The 18,643-nt window shown below is 47.2% G+C and overlaps 1 protein-coding gene across 8 annotated transcripts in view; it reads right to left on the bottom strand.

Moving 5' to 3' along the window:
* PTPN23 (protein tyrosine phosphatase non-receptor type 23) overlaps positions 1-17,525 on the bottom strand; it is a 48,572-nt gene extending 31,047 nt beyond the window's left edge. For 2 of the 8 annotated variants that reach the window (XM_022573293.3, XM_089918078.1), the window contains exons 1-2: positions 7,759-17,523; positions 9-83 (exon numbers count right to left, since the gene is read on the bottom strand). In XM_022573293.3, the coding sequence (XP_022429001.1) occupies positions 9-83; positions 7,759-7,842 (159 nt within the window). In that variant the 5' untranslated portion in view covers positions 7,843-17,523. Of the gene's footprint in view, positions 1-8; positions 84-3,556; positions 3,632-7,016; positions 7,736-7,758 lie in introns of those variants that run through there. The other 6 variants (XM_089918081.1, XM_089918084.1, XM_089918082.1 and 3 more) reach the window with 5 other exon arrangements.
* Positions 17,526-18,643: the final 1,118 nt, after the last annotated feature.

Below are 18,643 nucleotides of genomic sequence, written 5' to 3'. Positions count from 1 at the left end.
CCTCCTACCTGTCTGAGCAACTCCAGCTTCTTCAGTTCCTCATTGTAGGCTTCTGGATTCTCTCCATAATTCTTCTGGACAAACTAGGGAGAGAGAGAGAAGATTGTAAACCAGGGATAGAGCATACTGCCCTGCTCCCGCTCCTGCCCTCCGAGTCCTCGGCAATCACTCGTCAGGGCTCAGGATGGAGTCCAGACCCACAACCACGAGCTCATCTCCTGGGCCGCAAGAAACTCGACCTCAGTAATGGGACAGCACCAAGATGCTGACTGCGGGAGCCTCCTCCATTGAACAAAATGGAAAAGAAGACTGAACAACCTGAATGGAACACCCTGGCTGGCCCTCATCATGCTGCAGCCCTCTCTATGAAGCCCAGGACTCTGCCAGCTCAGGAAGCTGGGGAACTCAGCTGTCTGAAATGGGATCCTACTGAGCATCCCAAAATGGGCCACAAATTCAAGCCTCCGTCAAGTAGTGGTCCCTGGTGTGTCCTGGTGTGATTATGATCACAGTCATAATCCTGACCCAACAGCAAATGTAGTAGGAAGAAGAACCAAAGAAGAGTGGGAGCGCAAAGGCTTCTTCACCAGCCCGCCTTCCTGCGGAAAGGGCACCACAGAAGTAAGTGATCTCATTGGTGAGGAAAGGCCTGTGGATGTGTGATGGGAATGACCCAGACAGGGGGAGGGGAGAGGAGGGGGCCCATATCAGAGAAGGGGCTGGCATGCCTGCCCACAACAGCACTCACCACCTCTTGGACAGTGAGCACACTCACCAGCCTGGAGGCACGGCCTGGACCAAAGGGCCCCTTGTTCACCTAAGATCAACAGACTAAGGCAGCTGGAACTACTCCTGTTGCAGGAGGTCCTGTGGGACAGAGGCCGAAGGGATTGGAGGGATATCTGAGAGTCCTAGAAACAAGGCTTCACCTGACATCGCTGAGAACATCTGTCCCTGTAGTCACACAATGGTAAAGGGGAGAGAGATGCTGCCTCCACTGCCAGCAAACTGCCCCTAGAGGAAACCTTCTACCTGTCTCATTCCTCCTCCAAGATCAGCAGCAAACACTTACTGAGCTCCTACCCACAGGCCAAACACTGTGCCAAGTGCCTAATAAGTCACTCAATCCTAACAACAACCCAAAGAAGCAGACATCATCATCGTCACCATTTTACAGATGAGGAAATGAGGAAACTGAGGCACAGAAGTTAAGGCATTTGCCGAGGTCACACAGCACCAATAACTGATGGGGCAGTGACTGAAATCCAGGCATTTGGGCTCCAGAGCCCATATTCTTAACCACACATTAGACCAATCCATTTCTATTTTTTAAACATGGTTCTCATAAAACAAAAAATGGGAAGCGAAAATGAATCTCCAGCCACACAGTGAGTCAGTGGAGCAGACAGGTTATTGTTTAAATTCTGATAAAATCCTCCATGGCTTGATCACTCCCCCTACTGAACAGAGGAAAGAGGCGGCTGAAGGTTCTAGAGTAAAGGACAGAGACCATCTCTCAGTCATTCTCTCTATAGCTCACACCTCTGCACAGCTCGGAACAAGGTCTGGTCAGGATTTGAAGGTCACAGCAGAGTCTGAGAAGGAAGGCCCAGCAGCAGGTAGAGCCTGGGCCTTAGCACCCCAGATCAAGAGTAAGATACTAGAAGGCACTGACAGGACCCCAGCACAGCTACACAACTAACAGCTGGTGGGGGTTGGGAGGATCAGGGAACCTCCAGAGCCCAGCCAGGCTTTGGAGTAGCTGGGAATCCTTTTCTGAGGGAACAATGAGACCTATGAACAGTTTTATGCTGAAAGCATGTCCAGGGTTCAGAGCCATGGCAGGGGGCAAAACGGCGAGGAAGGAGTTATAAGTGAAAACAATAAAAGAGAATGAAAAGAGCACTTCCAGAGAGAAATACCAAGACTGAGTAAGTCCTGGCTATGCCCCTGGGTTGCTTTGAGATCTGGGCTTGGTTTTTCACCTGTAAAATGGAGTTAATATTATCTGCTATGAGGCTTCCCTGGTGGCTCAGTGGTTAAGAATCCACCTGCCAATGCAGGGTACACGGGTTCGATCTCTGGTCTGGGAAGATGCCACATGCCATGGAGCAACTAAGCCCGTGCGCCACAACTACTGAGCCCACGCACCAAAACTACTGAGGGCCACACGCCTAGAGCCCGTGCTCCGCAACAAGAGAAGCCACCGCAATGAGAAGCCCGCGCACCGCAACGAAGAGTAGCCCCCATTCGCTGCAACTAGAGAAAGACCGTGCATAGCAACGAAGACCCAATGCAGTCAAAAATAAATAAATAAAATAAATTTTAAAAAAAATTATTTAAAAAAATTACCTGCTATGTCTAACTCACAGAGCTGTCATAGGCCTTGAGCTATTCACTAAACAGAGGAAGAGGATGCTAAGTTGAAAATATTGTTTACAATATGCCAAGATCTGTACTAGGGACTCACATGCATTAACTCTTGATTCCCACAAGCTTATAAGGTATATTAGTCCATGTTACAGGTGAGAAAAATGAGGCACAGGTTAATGATGTAATCATTTGTAGCAGCTGAAAGTCACCAACTATTAAGTCGAAAAGGTGGGACCTAAGGCAAAGTCTGTCTGATTCCAGCGTCTATACTATTTCCATGATGGTACTCTGCTCTTCTACCGAGCAACAAATAGCCCAGAATTCTGCAGGTAAATTGAGATCACTGGAAACATCCATCCTGGGTCCTGCCATTCTTTTGCAGAGATGAGCAATCGCAGTGCTAGCACTCTGGGCCAAACTTCCTGATTCTTGACCCAGGGATATTCCTTTTGTGTCACCTTCTCTGGTACTATCATGGTCTCATTCTTCTGTGTATGCTCTTTTTTTTTCCTGGATGATGGGGATGTTTAGCTTCTGCTCTTAATTTGATATAACACCTTGGAATTTCATGGTGCTAATTAAAGCAATAACCCAAGAAGAAAAGGCAATAAAAGGCATCACAGCTGTTGGCACTGTATTCATTCACCATGCACATTATATTTCTTTTTTTCTTCACTTGCAGGATTGACTCAAATATGGGGAATGCGTTGGGTTATTCCACAAAAAATTAAGTCCCACTTACAGTGTTGTTAATGAATACAATATATGTTCTGCTACTGAATTTCAAGTGAGATTAATTTTATGCAGAGAAGGAAGTATTATTGCCAAGGGGAATCTTCAGCCCCTTGGTATCAGCAAGCCTAAGACCAAATTACAGGCCAAGAGCATCAGGGATGAGAACAGGCATTCATCCTCACCTAGTCTAACCCCTACATAAGACTCAAGGCTTCTCTCCCACATCTCTTCTGAACGGCCCCTCCAACTGCCTGGATAACACTAGTGAGGTCGACTCAAGTTACCTCCCCTGGAGGGTGCTAGAACTAGACTAGGTCATTCAACCTAAGCACTCTCTACACACAAGTATTTATTACTTCCCAAGTAAAGAATCTGGTGTGAAAGGGATATACGGCTTTTACGTGTGAGATTAAAGTCAGAGAAGAATGAACTGAACAATCCAGGTCACCTGCACCTGAAGCCATTCTGCAGTAAACTCGAGTGGGCAGACAGGCTCAAGCAGACCGGCTCAGTGACTCCAAATCTGTGATAAGAGATAAGACAGGTCACCACCAAAGGCAACTGGCGACATCCTGTGCTCCTCACTGCTGAGGAGCCAGGCACTTTTAGGCCTCTGGTCATCTCATTTCCCCATTTATGTGTGGGACAAGTTTTTCAAGAGTGAGCTGTCCCATGAGAAATCTGGAAGGGGATAAAAACTCCACAAACCTGAAAACCAGATTCTACCTACATGAGAATAAGATGAACAGTAAGAAGAGGCAACAAGAGTGTACACTCTGTGGCACAGGTCAACTGAGTGAGGGGAGCGGTAAGATCTGTCTGAATTTGAAGGAGGGTGGTACAACTGCCGGCAGCTAAAGGGACCCCGAGAAAGTACGGTTCAACCTGGGTGATGAACAGGAGGAAAGGAATTCCAGTAAGGACCGGAACAAGGACAATGACCAGCAAAAGAGGCTGAAAGTTCCTATGTGAGAGGCCTGGTAAGACTGAAGTGTGAAAGGCAGGCTGAAGCGAAGTGGTGGCAGGCCTTGAACAGCGGACAGTTTCTCTGGAGTAACCTGGTGCGAAAGTGGAGACTTAGAGAGAGCAACCCAGCCAGAGGGGGAAGAGGGGAGAGGCCAAGAAGCCACTTGGTTGGTAGGGTGGCTACCTACAGTACATCTGTCCTTGAGGATGGTTTACTATGTGGATCACTAGAAGGTAAGCTCCATGAGGGCAGAGATTTTTGTCATCACATACAGCCCTGAGAATGTCACTCAATAACTATTTGTTCAATGAATGAAACAGGGATGGATGTAGCACCTGAGTCCAAGTGAGCTTGACCTGAGCTCAAGTGCAGTTGGTTAAGGGCAGGTGTTTGGGACCACAGGAGGAAAGAACTTCAAACATGAACATGTGTGGCCAAATCACTCACTGATGGAGAGCACAGAGTCATCCTTCATCAGTTTCCAGTGAGCACTCTGGACTCCAAAACACAGGTAAGGTACAGGGCTAGCAGCATGTCCCCACTAAAAAATTATGTGGGTCCAGGTATCCCAACCTAAAACTTGGCACTGCTGTTCAAAACCAGCCTGCTGTTCTCCTGGCTCTTATTTCACATTATTCCATAATTGAAGGCATATCCATCAGGAATGAAAACCAGTACTAACCATTATGAAAGGTTTTTTTCAAAGGCCCAGCTCTCACAAATAAAGAAACCCTTTACCTTCTTGGAAAACTCCTATTTATTCTTCAAAACCCACCTCCTTGGCAAGCCTCCCCTGATGGCCCCTCCTTAGGCTGGTACTTCTGTACACACTGCACATATTTCTACTCTTCCACTGATGTCACAATCTAATTTTTAAATCTCCTCTACCAAACTATGTATTCCATGAAAAAAAGGACTCTTATTCATCTATATTTCAGGACTCCGCATGGTGCTCAACAGATTGACCTCAACAGAACCATTTTCATTCCACTATCCTAAATTAAATTCTACTCCTAAGCTCTAAGTCATTGGTGAAGGTTCCTGCAGGTCGCAGCAAGGGTAGGAAAGGACAAGGGTACCAGTGGCAGAAGGTTAAGCGTGGGTTCTAGGGTTGGGGACAGGAGTCCTGGTCAGGGAGAGTTCCCAGCTGCAGTGGCTACTGTAGTCTCCTTTGCAGGAAGACAGTTCCAGAGTACCTGAAGGGGTTGGCCACCCACAAGACTGCTATTCCTTTTCAGTGGGTTCATGTAAAACATGCAACAATTTTAACCTATCAAATAAATGGTGTATCTTTCCCCAACCCCAAAATAAGGAAACAAAGAAAAAGAGCAGATGTCTAGGAAATGAATTTTTCCTCAGCATCTGATACCACCTTAGTAAATGGCTAATGAGTAACTCCTCCCATGGAGGCCCAGGGGCTCCCAGGAGATCACTGCTCACATAATACCTTGTGGGCTAGGTGTTAAGTGACAAGAGCATCAGAGGCTAAGTTCAAACAAAAAGATCTCCAAGGAGTTCCTGGACTAAGATTTTATCCACTGGATTTCCATAAATTTATGGTCACCATCTCTTAATTCCCTCTCAACTGTCAATCATCTGAGAAACATTTTCCTGCATGCCAACTATGAAAAAGGGACCCTGCTAGGTTCTGAGGAGCAGGGAGATGCCTCTCAGGTTACTTACAATAGAACAGCGGGGTTAAAACATAGCTCACGTAACTGTCACTAGGTAAAGGATAAAAAGAGTGAGGAATTCAGAGAAGGGAAAGATTAATCCAGACGAAAGAAGGCTTGTGGATGAGACAGAGCTTAAACTGGACCTTGAAAGACTGACAGAACCAATAAATAGAGATTAAAGAAGAGCCCCATCAGGACTTCCCTGGTGGTCCAGTGGTTGAGACTTCACCTTCCAATGCAGGGGGGCGGGTTCGATTCCTGGTCGGGGAGCTGAGATCCTGCATGCCTCGGGGCCAGGGGGACAAGACGTGAAGCATAAGCAATACTGTGACAAATTCAATAAAGACTTTAGAAGTGGTTCACATCAAAAAAAAATTTTTTTTTTATAAAGAAGAACCCCATCCCCACCCCAGAGGGCAAAGACGTGAGCTCTTCTGGGTGGGAGGAATTCCACAACCAAAGGCACAGAAGAGCAAACATACAGATAATGTTAAGGGAACAGCAAGTAGCTGTGAACAGAATCTAGGATACTTGTATCAGAAGCATGTAGATCAAACACATACTGAGCCCTGAAAAAATGATGAAAGAACTGGGGTAGGTCAGAGAGTGTTCTGAATGGGTTACGGTTGAACTAGAAAACAAAGTTTTGCTGTGTTTTAGAAAAATTCACCTAATTGAATTAAAAGAGCAGATGGAAGATAAATCCAGTGGATAAAATCTTAGCCCAGGAACTCCTTGGAGATCTTTTTGTTTAAACTTAGCCTCTGATGCTCTTGTCACCTACACCTAGCCCACAAGGTATTATGTGAGCAGTGTTCTCCCTGGGAGCCCCTGGGCCTCCATGAGAGGAGTTACCAAACTCTGGGAAAGAGGTAACAAATTTTTGGAATTTTAGATCAATTAATCTAATTTCCTGGTTTTACAAACGAGGGAAAAGATGCCCAAAGAGATTAAATGATGGACTCAAAGGGATACAAACTGTTAGTGTCTGAATTAAGGCAGTGGCAGTGTCAAGAGAGAATGGGAGACCTTCCTCGGAAACTACTTCTCAATCTATTTTCTTTGTCCTATTTTTTTCCTCAAGCACCTTACTGAATGGTACTAAAACCACAAGGATATCAACCTGCAAGAGCCTCCTGGTTGTTCCTTTTCACTTCTGCTCTGATCCCCAATGCTACCAGGTGGTCATTCCCAAGGCAGCAGATGTCTCAGAGGGCTTCTGATGCCCAGTCGACACACCTGGCCCCACTTTGTACCAGCCACACCTGATCTCGCCACAGCGATCCCTTGCCTCCGTCAGCACCAAACCTGCCAGCCTCTTCCGTCCAACTGAAGGTTCAACAAATGACTCCTAAAGTCTCTCCGGAAGCTACAACACTGTTTATCCCCTCTGGGCAGTCGTGAAAGGCAGTAACCCTTCCCCAAATGACACGGAACTGTATCTTCTGGTCCAAAGGGTCTCCAGATTAGGGTTCTTCTTCTGAGGAGACCAGACAGAATGGCACCAAGTGTCAGAGAGACTCCAATCGCAGAGGTCAGGCATTCCTGTGGCTCACGGAGCTCCCATCTTAAAACACATCCTGAGCCATCCTCAGCGTCTGTCCCAGTCCGGTCGTGGACAGACAGCGCACCGAGGGCCGGGCACAGCCTTTCCACCCAGCCGTTCAGGGAGGGCCGCCCACTGCTGCCCGCAGGGCGGTCCTGGCGTGGATTAGGGGCGGAGCAGAACGAGGTCCAGAGCGTCACACCGAGGAAGTGAGGTGCCTGGATGGGAATCTTGGATGGCCGAGGAGACAGCGGGTGCTACCCGGGGCCTGCGGGCGCGCAGGGGTGGGTTGGGGTGAGATGGGGGTGGGCCAAGCTAAGGAAAGCCAGCGGAGGCCCCTCCTGGCCTCACCCGACGTCGCGACAGGGTCTGGGGAGATGATGGACGCGCAGGGGGCGTCCCGCGCCGGCAGACGACAGAGATACGCGGGAGAAGGGGGGACGGGGAGGAGGCGCACTCACCTTTTTCACGGCCGGTTGAAAGTGGAAGTCGCCGGCCTCTTTCAGGTCCAGCCAAATCATAGGCATGCGGGGCACAGCCTCCATGGCGGCTACCGCCCGCCGGCCACTCGGCCGCTCCCCTAGCTTTTCCAGGTACTAGCTCAGCTGTAGGTACCGCGCCGCCCCTCCACGCCGGAAGTCACTAGTCACGCTGGGATAAAAGAATGCCCCCACGGCCTGCTGGGAGATGCGGTCCCCGCCCGCACAGCCTTTCGCGCAGGCTCATCTTCCATTGCGCATGCTCAGCCTCCTCCACTGGGCGTGTGTAGAGGGCAAATCTCCAGCCCGAGGCGAAAGGGTTTCTGGGAGTAGTAGTCTACCTGCACTTAAATGCCAGGCAGGGTAGTAACTGGTTTCTTCCTCCTGGACGAAGTAGACCTGCTGGATTGGCTCTGGCCCGAGGTGCTCCCCACTCAGGGGAAGGGCGTAAAAGAACGTAACCGTGAACTTGTAAACTTCAGTAGTGTCGAGGACCTTGGTAGATGGGGTTAGGTGCGGTGGTAGAGATAACGTGGCGGCAGGCCACTCAGAAGAGATGACTTAAAAACTGAGCCTTGGGCTTCCCTGGTGGTGCAGTGGTTGAGAGTCCGCCTGCCGATGCAGGGGACACTGGTTCGTGCCCTGCTCCGGGAGGATCCCATATGCCGCGGAGCGGCTGGGCCCGTGGGCCATGGCCGCTGGGCCTGCGCGTCCGTACGCGGCGGGGGAGGCCACAACAGTGAGAGGCCCGCGTACCGCAAAAAAAACAAAAACAAAAAACTGAGCTTTGGGGTAGGGGCCTCCAGGCCAAGAGGGAGACAGGGCTAAGAAGAGAGCAAGAGATTTCATTCCAGGTGTCGAGCTTTGGAACAGAGGAGTGACTGGTTGGAGACTGGCACACTCGGTCCAGCCTGTAAGGCCGGGCACTGCCTAAGAGACGGGCACGTCCGTTTGTGATGATGAGAAAAAAGGCGTAGATGGCGTATAAAGCGGAAAAAAAAAAGAGGCCTAGAGCAATGTGGGTAGATGGGGGTGGGGATGAGTATATACAGCCACGGGAGTACCTTTCCGACTGTCTGGAAGCGGGCCAGGGAGAAGAGAACAGCTATTGCCTCTGAAGAGGTAACCTGTAGAGAAGGGATTTTAAACTCATGTATATATTACCTAGCTTTAAAAACAAATAAGATGGAGAATGGTTTGCTAGATAGGGCAAAAGTGGAAGCAAGGAAATCTGTGAGGAGCCTTTTGTAGTCTTGCAGGAGACAAGTGATGTCAGGTTAGGGCAAAGGGAGATGAAACGTGGGCAGATGTGAGAAATGTTTTGGAAAAACGTATCAGAACTTCGGGTGAATGGATGTAGGGGGTTGAGAATATAAAAGATTATTGCCAAGTTTCTAGTTGGTATAGCTGGGTGGCTCCACGACTGTTTACCGACATGGGAAAATGCGGAGAGGAACAGGTTTGGAAGGGAAGAGCAAAGGTTCAGGGCTGTTTCTGTTAAGCTGGATATAGATGCCCTTATGTTGTTCAAGAGAAGATGTGGAGGAGACCACGGGATGTGTGATCTGGGCTCAGAAGAGGGTGCTCATCCATAATCAAGGGCCCAGGTCCCCTTTGCAATCAAGGACCTTCATGCCAATTGGAGTTAGAGCAAAAGAAAATGCAAGTACACCAATGTTCACAGCAGCATTATTTACAACAGCCAGAAGGTGGAAATAAACCAAATGTCCATCAACAGATGAAAGGATAAACAAAATGTAGTATAACATACACTGAACTATTTTATTCAGCCTTAGAAAGGAAGGAAATTTGGATATTGGATTGGCCAAAAAGTTTGTTCAGGTTTTTCTGTAACATCTTAGGAAAAAACCTGGACAAACTTTTTGGCTAACCCAGTACATGCCACAACATAAATAAACCTTGAAGACATGATGCTAAGTGAAATAAGCCAGATACAAAATGGCAAATATTGTGTGATTCCACTTAAATCAGTTAACTAAAAGTAGTCAAATTTGTACAAATAAAAAGAATGGTGATTGCTCAGGGACTGGGAGGAGGAGGGAATGGGGAATTAGTATTCAGTGGGTACAGGGTTTCAGGATGGGATGATGAAAAAGTTCTGGAGGTGGATGGTGGTGATGGTTGCACAACAATGTGAATGTACTTAGTGCCACTGAACTGTACACTTAAAAATGGCTAAAATGGTAAACTTTATGTTAGGTATATTTTACCACAATAAAAACTTAAAAAAAAAAAAATCCAAGGGCTTCCCTGGTGGCGCAGTGGTTGAGAGTCTGCCTGCCAGTGCAGGGGACGCGGGTTCGTGCCCCGGTCTGGAAGGATCCCACGTGCCGTGGAGCAGCTTGGCCCGTGAGCCATGGCCGCTGAGCCTGTGCATCAGGAGCCTGTGCTCCGCAGCGGGAGGGGCCACAGCGGTGAGAGGCCCGCGTACCGCAAAATAAATAAATAAATAAATAAATCCAAGACCTGGGACTTCTCTGGTGGTCCAATGGGTAAGACTCCACGCTCCCAATGCAGGGGGTCCGGGTTCGATGCCTGGTCAGGGAACTAGATCCCACATGCTGCAACTAAGAGTTCACATTCCGCAACTAAGAAGTCCACAAGCCGCAACTAAAGATCTCGCATGCCACAACAAAGATCCTGCATGCCTCAACGAAGACCTGGCACAGCCAAAAATAAATAAATACTTTTAAAAAACGCAAGACCTTACAGATAATTTTTTTTAAGGAAAAAGAAAAATTTACCAGCATCTTATCAGAGCTCGTATCTGGAGGACCTTCTTGGGGTCACCTGCTCAGAGGTGGAAGAATTGAGGATAAGACCACAAGTCTGAGGTCAAGGTGTCAGCAGGGCTAGTTTATTCTGAGGCCTTGCTTCTTGGTTTGTAGGTGGATGTCTTCTGCCCACGTCTTCACATGGTCTTCCTTCTGTGAATGTCTCTGTCCTAATCTCTTCTTATAAGGACACCAGTCATATTGGATTAGGGCCCACCCTCATGACCTCATGTTAACTTAATTACTTCTTTATAGATTCCATCTCCAAATAGTCACATTCTGAGGTACTGGGGGTTATTACTTCAACATATGAATTTTGGGGGACACAATTCAGCCTGTAACATATGGTCTCAGTGACATGAGGGCAATTGGCATGAGAGGCATCAAAGACCAAGAGGTCCTGTGAGGGAGCCTTGAATGCTGAGGCAATGGAATGAAGATGAGTCAGTGGAGGTGAGACAGCAGAAAGGATGTCTCTGGGTTAAGGGGTGCCCTCCTTATGCACATATTTCCTCACAGAGACAGGCAGAGTTGGGAGTTTAGGGAAATCTAAGACTCACTAGTACTGGGGAAGGGTAGGCCCTGTCACAAGGGGGCAGCAAACACCCCATTCAGCCAGGTCAGTTCACCCCTTTCTCAAGACAACCCTCCTATCAGAATTGGAATGACCTCAAAGACACACAGACATCCTCCCTCATTTAATCGATGTGGATCCATTTTACTGATGTGGAAACTTAGGCCTGGATTGGGGAGTGGACCACTCAACTCTCCCAGCAAGTGGATAAAGAGTCAGGCTGGGCCTGGGTCTCCTCCCTTCTAGTTCATTTATTCAATTAATATTTATTCAACACCCACTGCGCCCTATGTGCTGTTCTAGGCACTGTTGAATAAAACAGGCAAAGATCTCTGCCCTCATGAGGTTACAATCTAACGATGCGAGATAGGTATTAACACAATAAAAAATATACAGTGTATGAGATGGCAGAAACTGCTACGGTAAAAAGAAAATGCAGAGAAAGGAGGGTGGGAATATGAGAAGGAGGACTTTTACAATTTTATATCTTTTATATTGGGTGGTCACAGAAGCCTTCACTGAAAAGATACTATTTGAGCGAAGATCTGAAGGACATGAAGGAACAAGCCAGGGGCATAGCTAGGGGAAGAGTGTTCTAGAAAGAGAGAATAGCAAATACAAAGTCCCTGAGCCGAGACTGTCCCTGCCATGCCTGAAGGACAGCAAGGAGGCCAGAGTGGCTGAGGTAGAGTGAGTGTGGAAAAGAGCAGTAAATGGGGTCAGAGAGGTAATGGGTAGGGCTTGCAGATGGCGTAGGGTCTCTCAAAAACTGTAATGAGGATTTGGGCTTTTCCTTGGATGACCTGGGGAAACATGGGAGGATTTGGAACGGAGGAGGGATAAATCTGATGTAAGTTTAAGGGTTCTTCTGGCTGCTGTATTGATCGACTGTGGAAGGGAGTGGTGACTAGGAGGAAGGGCCCTTAACTGGGGTTGTGGATTCCCAGGACACTATTCTAGGCCCTAGAGAGGGGAGGGCGGAGACAGGAAAACTGCACCACTCAGATCCTCCTTCAGGGTCTTTTTAGGGGGTCTGGAATACGGACACACACAGGAAACATGTGAGGGCGGCTTGAAAAAGAAATATACCACAGGGGCAGCATTGGGATGGGGTTTGTTGGGTTTAGGCCAGCCAAAGAGGCCAAATCACCTCTATAGAATAGAGTGGGGCGAGTGTGAACCCAGAGGGGGCAGAGAGCCTCATGGGGTTGGTAAGGAGTGAAGGCTTCCTGGGAGAAGAGAGGTGATCCATAGGCTCCATGCAATTCCTGTCAAGTCCCCGATGTTTTGGTGTGTGGAAGTTGACAAGCTGTTTCTCAAATTTATATGGAAAAGCAAAGGCCTAAGAAGTCTTAGAGAGGAGAAATAAAATGAGAAGCCCTGTTCCACCAGATGTGTAGTCCTGTTAGAAAGCTGAGTAGGGCTTCCCTGGTGGCACACTGGTTGAGAATCTGCCTGCGAGTGCAGGGGACACGGGTTCGAGCCCTGGTCTGGGAAGATCCCACATGCCGCGGAGCAACTAAGCCCATGCACCACAACAACTGAAGCCTGTGCGCCTAGAGCCCATGCTCCGCAACAAAGAGAAGCCACCACAATGAGAAGCCTGTGCACTGCACGAAGAGTAGCCCCCACTAGCCACAACTAAAGAAAGCCCACACCCAGCAATGAAGACCCAATGCTGCCAAAAATAAATAAATAAATATATATAAAAAAAAGAAACCTGAGTAATTGGAACAATGTGGGTATCTGCTCAAGAACACAACATTAGACCATCAGAGAACCCAGAAACAGAACCCACGTCCACTTAATGGACTCTAGAGGTGGTATTGCAAGCCAGTGAGGAAAGGAGGTACTGGTGAATACATGATGCACGTCAGTTGGTCATCCAGAGGAAAAAAATTAAATTGGAGTCTGTTATGGGTTAAATTGTATCACCCCCTGCAAAAGCTATGTCGAAGTCCTAACCCCTAGGGATCTGTGAATGTGACCTTATTTGGAAATAGGGTCTTTGCAGATATAATCAAATTAAGATGAGATAATACTGGATTGGGGTGGGCCCTAATCCAATGACTTGTGTCCTTAACAGAAGAAATTCTGCCTCAAGATGGCCATATCAACTCATGCCTGAGTCTCTGACCTGCTGGCCTGTCCTACAAATTTTGGACTTGCCAAACCCCACAATCACCTGAGCCAATTCCTTAAAAATAACTCTGTCTGTCTACCTATGTGTCTATCTATCAACTATCTGTCTCCTATTGGTTCTGTTTTTCTGGAAAACCCTGACTGATAGAGAGCCTACTCCACACCGTATTTCCAGTAGTATTTGAAGTCAGGAGAGTGGTCATCCTTGTGGGTTGGGGGAGAGAAGTGACTGGAAGTGGGGGACACAAGAAGAGCTTGTGGGATCTTATGAATATTCTGTCTGTTGATCAATCAGGATGCTAGTTATAGGAGTTTGTTTACTTACTCCTGTAAGAGGTAAATAAACCAAGCTGTACACTTCTCTTTTGCGCATTTTTTGTATATATGTTACAGTTTAATAAAAAAAATGTTAACATAAGAAGATAATTCCAGGTATATTAAGGACCAAAATGAGAAAGACAAATATCTCTAACTTTTAAAAAGTAGATACAGGAGAATATCTTTACAAAGTTGGCTAGGGAAGAATTTCTTAAACAAGCAATAAAAAGCACTAGCTGTGAAGGAAGATCAATAAATTAAATTTCACTTGAGTTAAGAACTTCCGTTGAGCAAAAGACATCATAAAACACAGGAACAAACTTAAGAGGCTTCACCTGCCAAATTTGAGACAATTTGAGCATCAAAATAAAATAAGGATAGTAAGAGATTATAACCCATCAAATAAAATAATACATGAATTTACACAGGTTTAAATAAATAATTGTGGGAGAGGACAAAAGCTCTTCTCTACAGTAGAAAGCCAACTACTTGATGTACAAGGGAGGATGAGATTAGAAAACCACTGTTCAGCAACCACGATATTAATAATTCAGGGAAAACCATCAATGGATGTAAAACTAATGGACTTGAGAAGTAAAGTAACAGGATAATTACAAAGTCCCATAGTATCTCCCCACATATACTTATTATTACAAAGGGAAAAATAGTAACTTTATATGGAGAACCTTGAAAGACCTCACCCTAACCTAAGGGATGAAATTTACTATCACCAGCAATGGGATAAACATACATCATGTACCTCCTGGTATGATGCACTGAGAAGGACACAGCATCAAAAATTACCTTAATATAACAGTGAATAAACACTAGACAAACATAAGCTGAGGAACGGTCCAAAAATGTTATGAAACACAATGATATACTGTTCTAGACTAAAGGACACTAAAGAGACCTAACAACTGAAAATAACACATGATATGGGATTTTCTTTTGCTCTAAAGTTCATTACTAACACAAATGATGAAATCTGAATAAGGTCTGTACGTCAGATAATGGTAGTGTATCGGTGTTAATTGCCTGATTTTGAGATTTGTTCAGTGGTTATGATTACATATAAGAGAATGTTCTTGTTTTTAGGAAATATACACTGAAGTATTTAGGCATAAAAAGGCATCATTCTGCCCCCATCCTTTACTCTCAAGTGTCTTGTGGGGAGGGGAGGGGAGAAGGGAGAATATGTGTGTGTGTGTATTTTATATATAATATAATATAATAAACATATATATATATATATATATATGAAAAAGAGAGAGAGAAGAAAGGAGGGAAGGAGAGAGAAAAGGAAAACAGGAGGATGGAAATGTGGTAAAATGTTAACATTTGGGGAATTTGAGTAAAGGATATGAAGGAATTCTTTGCACTACTTTTGCAACTTTTCTGTGTAAGTCCAAAATCATGGCAAAAGAAAAACACATAAAGAAAGTAGAAAGATAAGACCAAATTGGGAGAAGATATTTGTGAGACATAAGCAAGAAAAGTTTACCATCTAGAATATGTAATAACTCTCAAGAGTTCTCAAGAAAGACAAACAACTCAATAGAAAAATGGCAACTTGTATGCCAACTTACAGAAACAGCCAAAAATGTATGGAAAGATGTCAAACCTCATCAGGAACCAGAAAAACGCAAACCCAAACCACAATGAAAGTTCACTTTGTACTCATGGGATGAATGAGTGTACATTAGTCAAAAATAAGTGTTGGTGAGGACATGGAGCAGCAGGAACTCTCATCCTCTGCAGATGGGATGTAAATTGGTGCCACCACTTTGGAAAACTGGCATTATTTAGTCGTGTTGACACTGTGAACAAAGCATGTCACCTGCCAATTCAGTAAACAAAGGATGTTGTGGCCATAAAGCCATCAGCCACTGCAGCCCCCAACTGTGTGCCCTGAGGGGATTCAGGATGGAGAAAAACAGGACACTGGCCCTGGATGATTAAGGTGCCTATCAAAGGAATGATTTCAATAAGCCCAGACTTTTGCATCTTCCCATACGTAGAGAAGCCCTGAAATCATTAACTTGAGATGTGTTTTTGTGACTAGCAGTAATCCTTGGATGTCCTACTGCGTGTTTTTTCCTCAGCAAAAACTCCTATGTATTCTGGCTTCTCTCTGGAACAGCCCCTCAGAACCGAGAGGCTGTATCCCAGGTGTAAGTCCTCAGTAAGTCTGCTGAATAAAACATAATTCTCAACTTATAGGTTGTGCTTTTTTTTTCTTTCAGTCGGCAACTCTATACGTCCTTTGTGTCCCAGCAATTCCATTGCTGGGTGTCTGTATAGCCTGGAAAGACTCCTGCCCACAAACACCAGGAGGCATGTCCAGAAAGAAGGGTCATAGCCACCCAAACAGGAAACATAGAGCTCTCTCCCGCTGCCACCTTTCTGGGATGCGAATCCAGAATCACTGCATTACAGGTGGGGAAACTGAGGCATGGAGAGGGGAAAGAGGCTGCCTCAAACACCATGTAGCCTCTGAGGGAAGGTCAGAGGAGAGGTCTGGTGTGGCCGGGGAAGGGAGTTGGGGAGAAGAGTAAAGGGGAAGAGGGGAACTCACCTGGTCTCAGACCTGGTCAGCTGGAGGCCAGAGCCGGAAGAATTCCACTGTATCCCTTCCATCTCAGCCAACATCCATGTTCCTGGAGCTTGGGGAGGGAACTCTGGGGTGGCCCCCCCCGTCTTGGTTCAGAAAGAGGCTTCTATGGGAGCAGCAAAGAAGCAGCTGCTCCTCCCTCCAGAGGGTCCTGGGTCCTCCAGGAACCCTTGGAGCATTGCTTACTTTCTCCCTAGAAAAGGCTCCAACAAGGCAGGTTCGCAAATATGAAGAAGGTTGGGGATCTCTGAGGCCCATTCACAAAAGCAGCACCCCTCCCTAGCTCCCAAGTCACTTGGCCAGCAGATGGCACCAAGGCCACAGGGTTGTCACAGCACGGCTGCGATCCTGGGGGTCATTGGCTGCACAAAAGCCCAGCAGATTTGAAATTACGGGTTTTTTTTTTTGTTTTTGCTCAGAACCAGGTTTAATTCTTGGGGGAAGGGGGCCCTCCTGTCCCAGTGTCTGTGAGCAGAAAGAGAGCAACGGGGGATTTATTCCTCCCCTGCCTAGGACAGACACCCTCATTCAGGCCTTGATAGGGAGGGCCTCCAGGGTAAATGGTGCCTTCGAGATTTCCCAAATACACCCTCCTGATTGCATGGTGCCAGGAAGTGAGCAGTAGCACAGCCATATGTGGCAGAACTTTGAGACGTTCTGGCCTTTGTAGTGAAAGCCTGGAGGCTGGGTAGCACCCCTAGTTGGGGGTGGGGTGGTGACAAACCTGATGGGTCAGGGCTGAGGTCAGCTTGTGGGAATTTCCGAGGCCAGGGTCTTCCCAGCTGAGGTCTCTGTGTCTATGGGTAGTGTGGGCAACTTGTGTCCACACTGCTGGTTCTAGAACATCAGGTGTGTGTGCCCAGGGGACCAATGTGGCCACAGCTGCTTTCTCCACACCCTCCTTGACTTGCACAGGCCACTTGGGCAAGGGGCTAAGGGTTTCTGAAATCTGTGCGCCCCCTCCCGACCACCCCATTACAGCAAGGAGGAAGCCAAGGCCCGAGAAGGGCAGAGCTTGCCCAAGGGCCCACCAGGCTTCTTTCTTCATCATTCTCCAGACCTTGTGAAAGCTTTTTGTTCCAACCATCTTTTCAAGGAGGTGTGGGAGCCGTGGGGTCATTCAGGAGAAGTCAAGGGCCCCAGCTACCTGGGGTGCTGGCTGAGCAGGTAATTGCAGAGTGGAAATGCTCACCTGAATGGGATCTCTTGCCTCCTTCAAGACATTTCCCTGGAGTGTCCACTTCCTGCTCCTCTACCCCCCAGCCACCCTCCGGAGCTTTACCCACACCCTGCTCCAACCTCAGGCCCCAGGGTCGAGTCACAGGCTGGGTGGAGAAACCTCCTGCTGGACACCTGGAATCCTGCCCTCACCCTCTGCAGCTCAGCTCCCAGCAGCTGGGGGACCAGACACAGCCCCCACGCTGAAGGCAGAGCAGCACGGTGGATGACGCTACCTTGGGCTGGAATCCCAGAACCTCCACTTACCAGCTCTGGGTCGGGGCCCAGTTCGTAACATCCCAGTGCCTGAGTCTCCTCATATGCAAAATCAGGTCTCCCGGTCAGAGCCTGGAGGGGGTAAGAGCTCCGTGCTTCCTAATGGTCTCAGCTGCATCTCTGAGCCATCACTGCCCTAGATAAAAGCCATCACACCTGAGCTTCCTCCACCCACATTAGCTTTAATCCTCTCACCACTCTTACAAGGTAAGAATTGTTATCTCCGATTTACAGATGAGGCACACAGAATCCCAGAGAGACTGGCCAAGAACCAGTGGGGAAGTGGCAGCGGTGGGATTTGAACCCAGGTCTGTGGAGCCCTGAAGCTGAGGCAGGGCTCACAGAGCTGTATTCTGAAGATGCTCTGGGTCAATTATCAAGCACAAGTTATTGAAGGGTTTTTATGTGGCTATAACAGAGTTTGACCTTTGGAACTCATACTCTGTAAGGTCCACTGGTCAAAAAAAAAAAAAAAAAAAATCCCACCAGAGCCCCCAACCCAAGTTCCCGGGCCTGATTACTGCCATCCAACCTCAAACCTTTGGACATGTCATAGAGTCTTATGGTTTGATGAGATTATAAAGGCTACATAGTCTGTCCCCACACCTCTCTATTGGATGCCTGAACCCTACATTTGTTGCGACATCATGTTGCAAGTAACAGAAAAGCCCATTCAAACTAGCTTAAATAGTAACATCCGGAGGCCCTCCACCTTCAGGCAAGGTGTGACCCAGAAGCTCAGTGATGTCATAAGGATCTGTTTTTCTCTCTTTCCTCTCTGCCTTCTGTGGTGCTGATCTCATCCTAAGGGGCCCACCTCACATCCTAAGATGTTTTCTTTGTCACATCTAGCCATGCTTCCTTGTTTACTTCCAGGAGGAAAGAAAGTGCCTAGTATTCCCACCAAAAGTTCTGAGATGTATTCTAAGT

The sequence above is a fragment of the Delphinapterus leucas genome, chromosome 10 (assembly GCF_059928025.1).
Source record: "Delphinapterus leucas isolate spDelLeu-1000000601 "Yukka" chromosome 10, BTC_Dleu_Yukka2, whole genome shotgun sequence".
Taxonomy (NCBI): Eukaryota; Metazoa; Chordata; class Mammalia; order Artiodactyla; family Monodontidae; genus Delphinapterus; species Delphinapterus leucas.
This window is presented reverse-complemented; position numbering and strand designations above follow the sequence as displayed.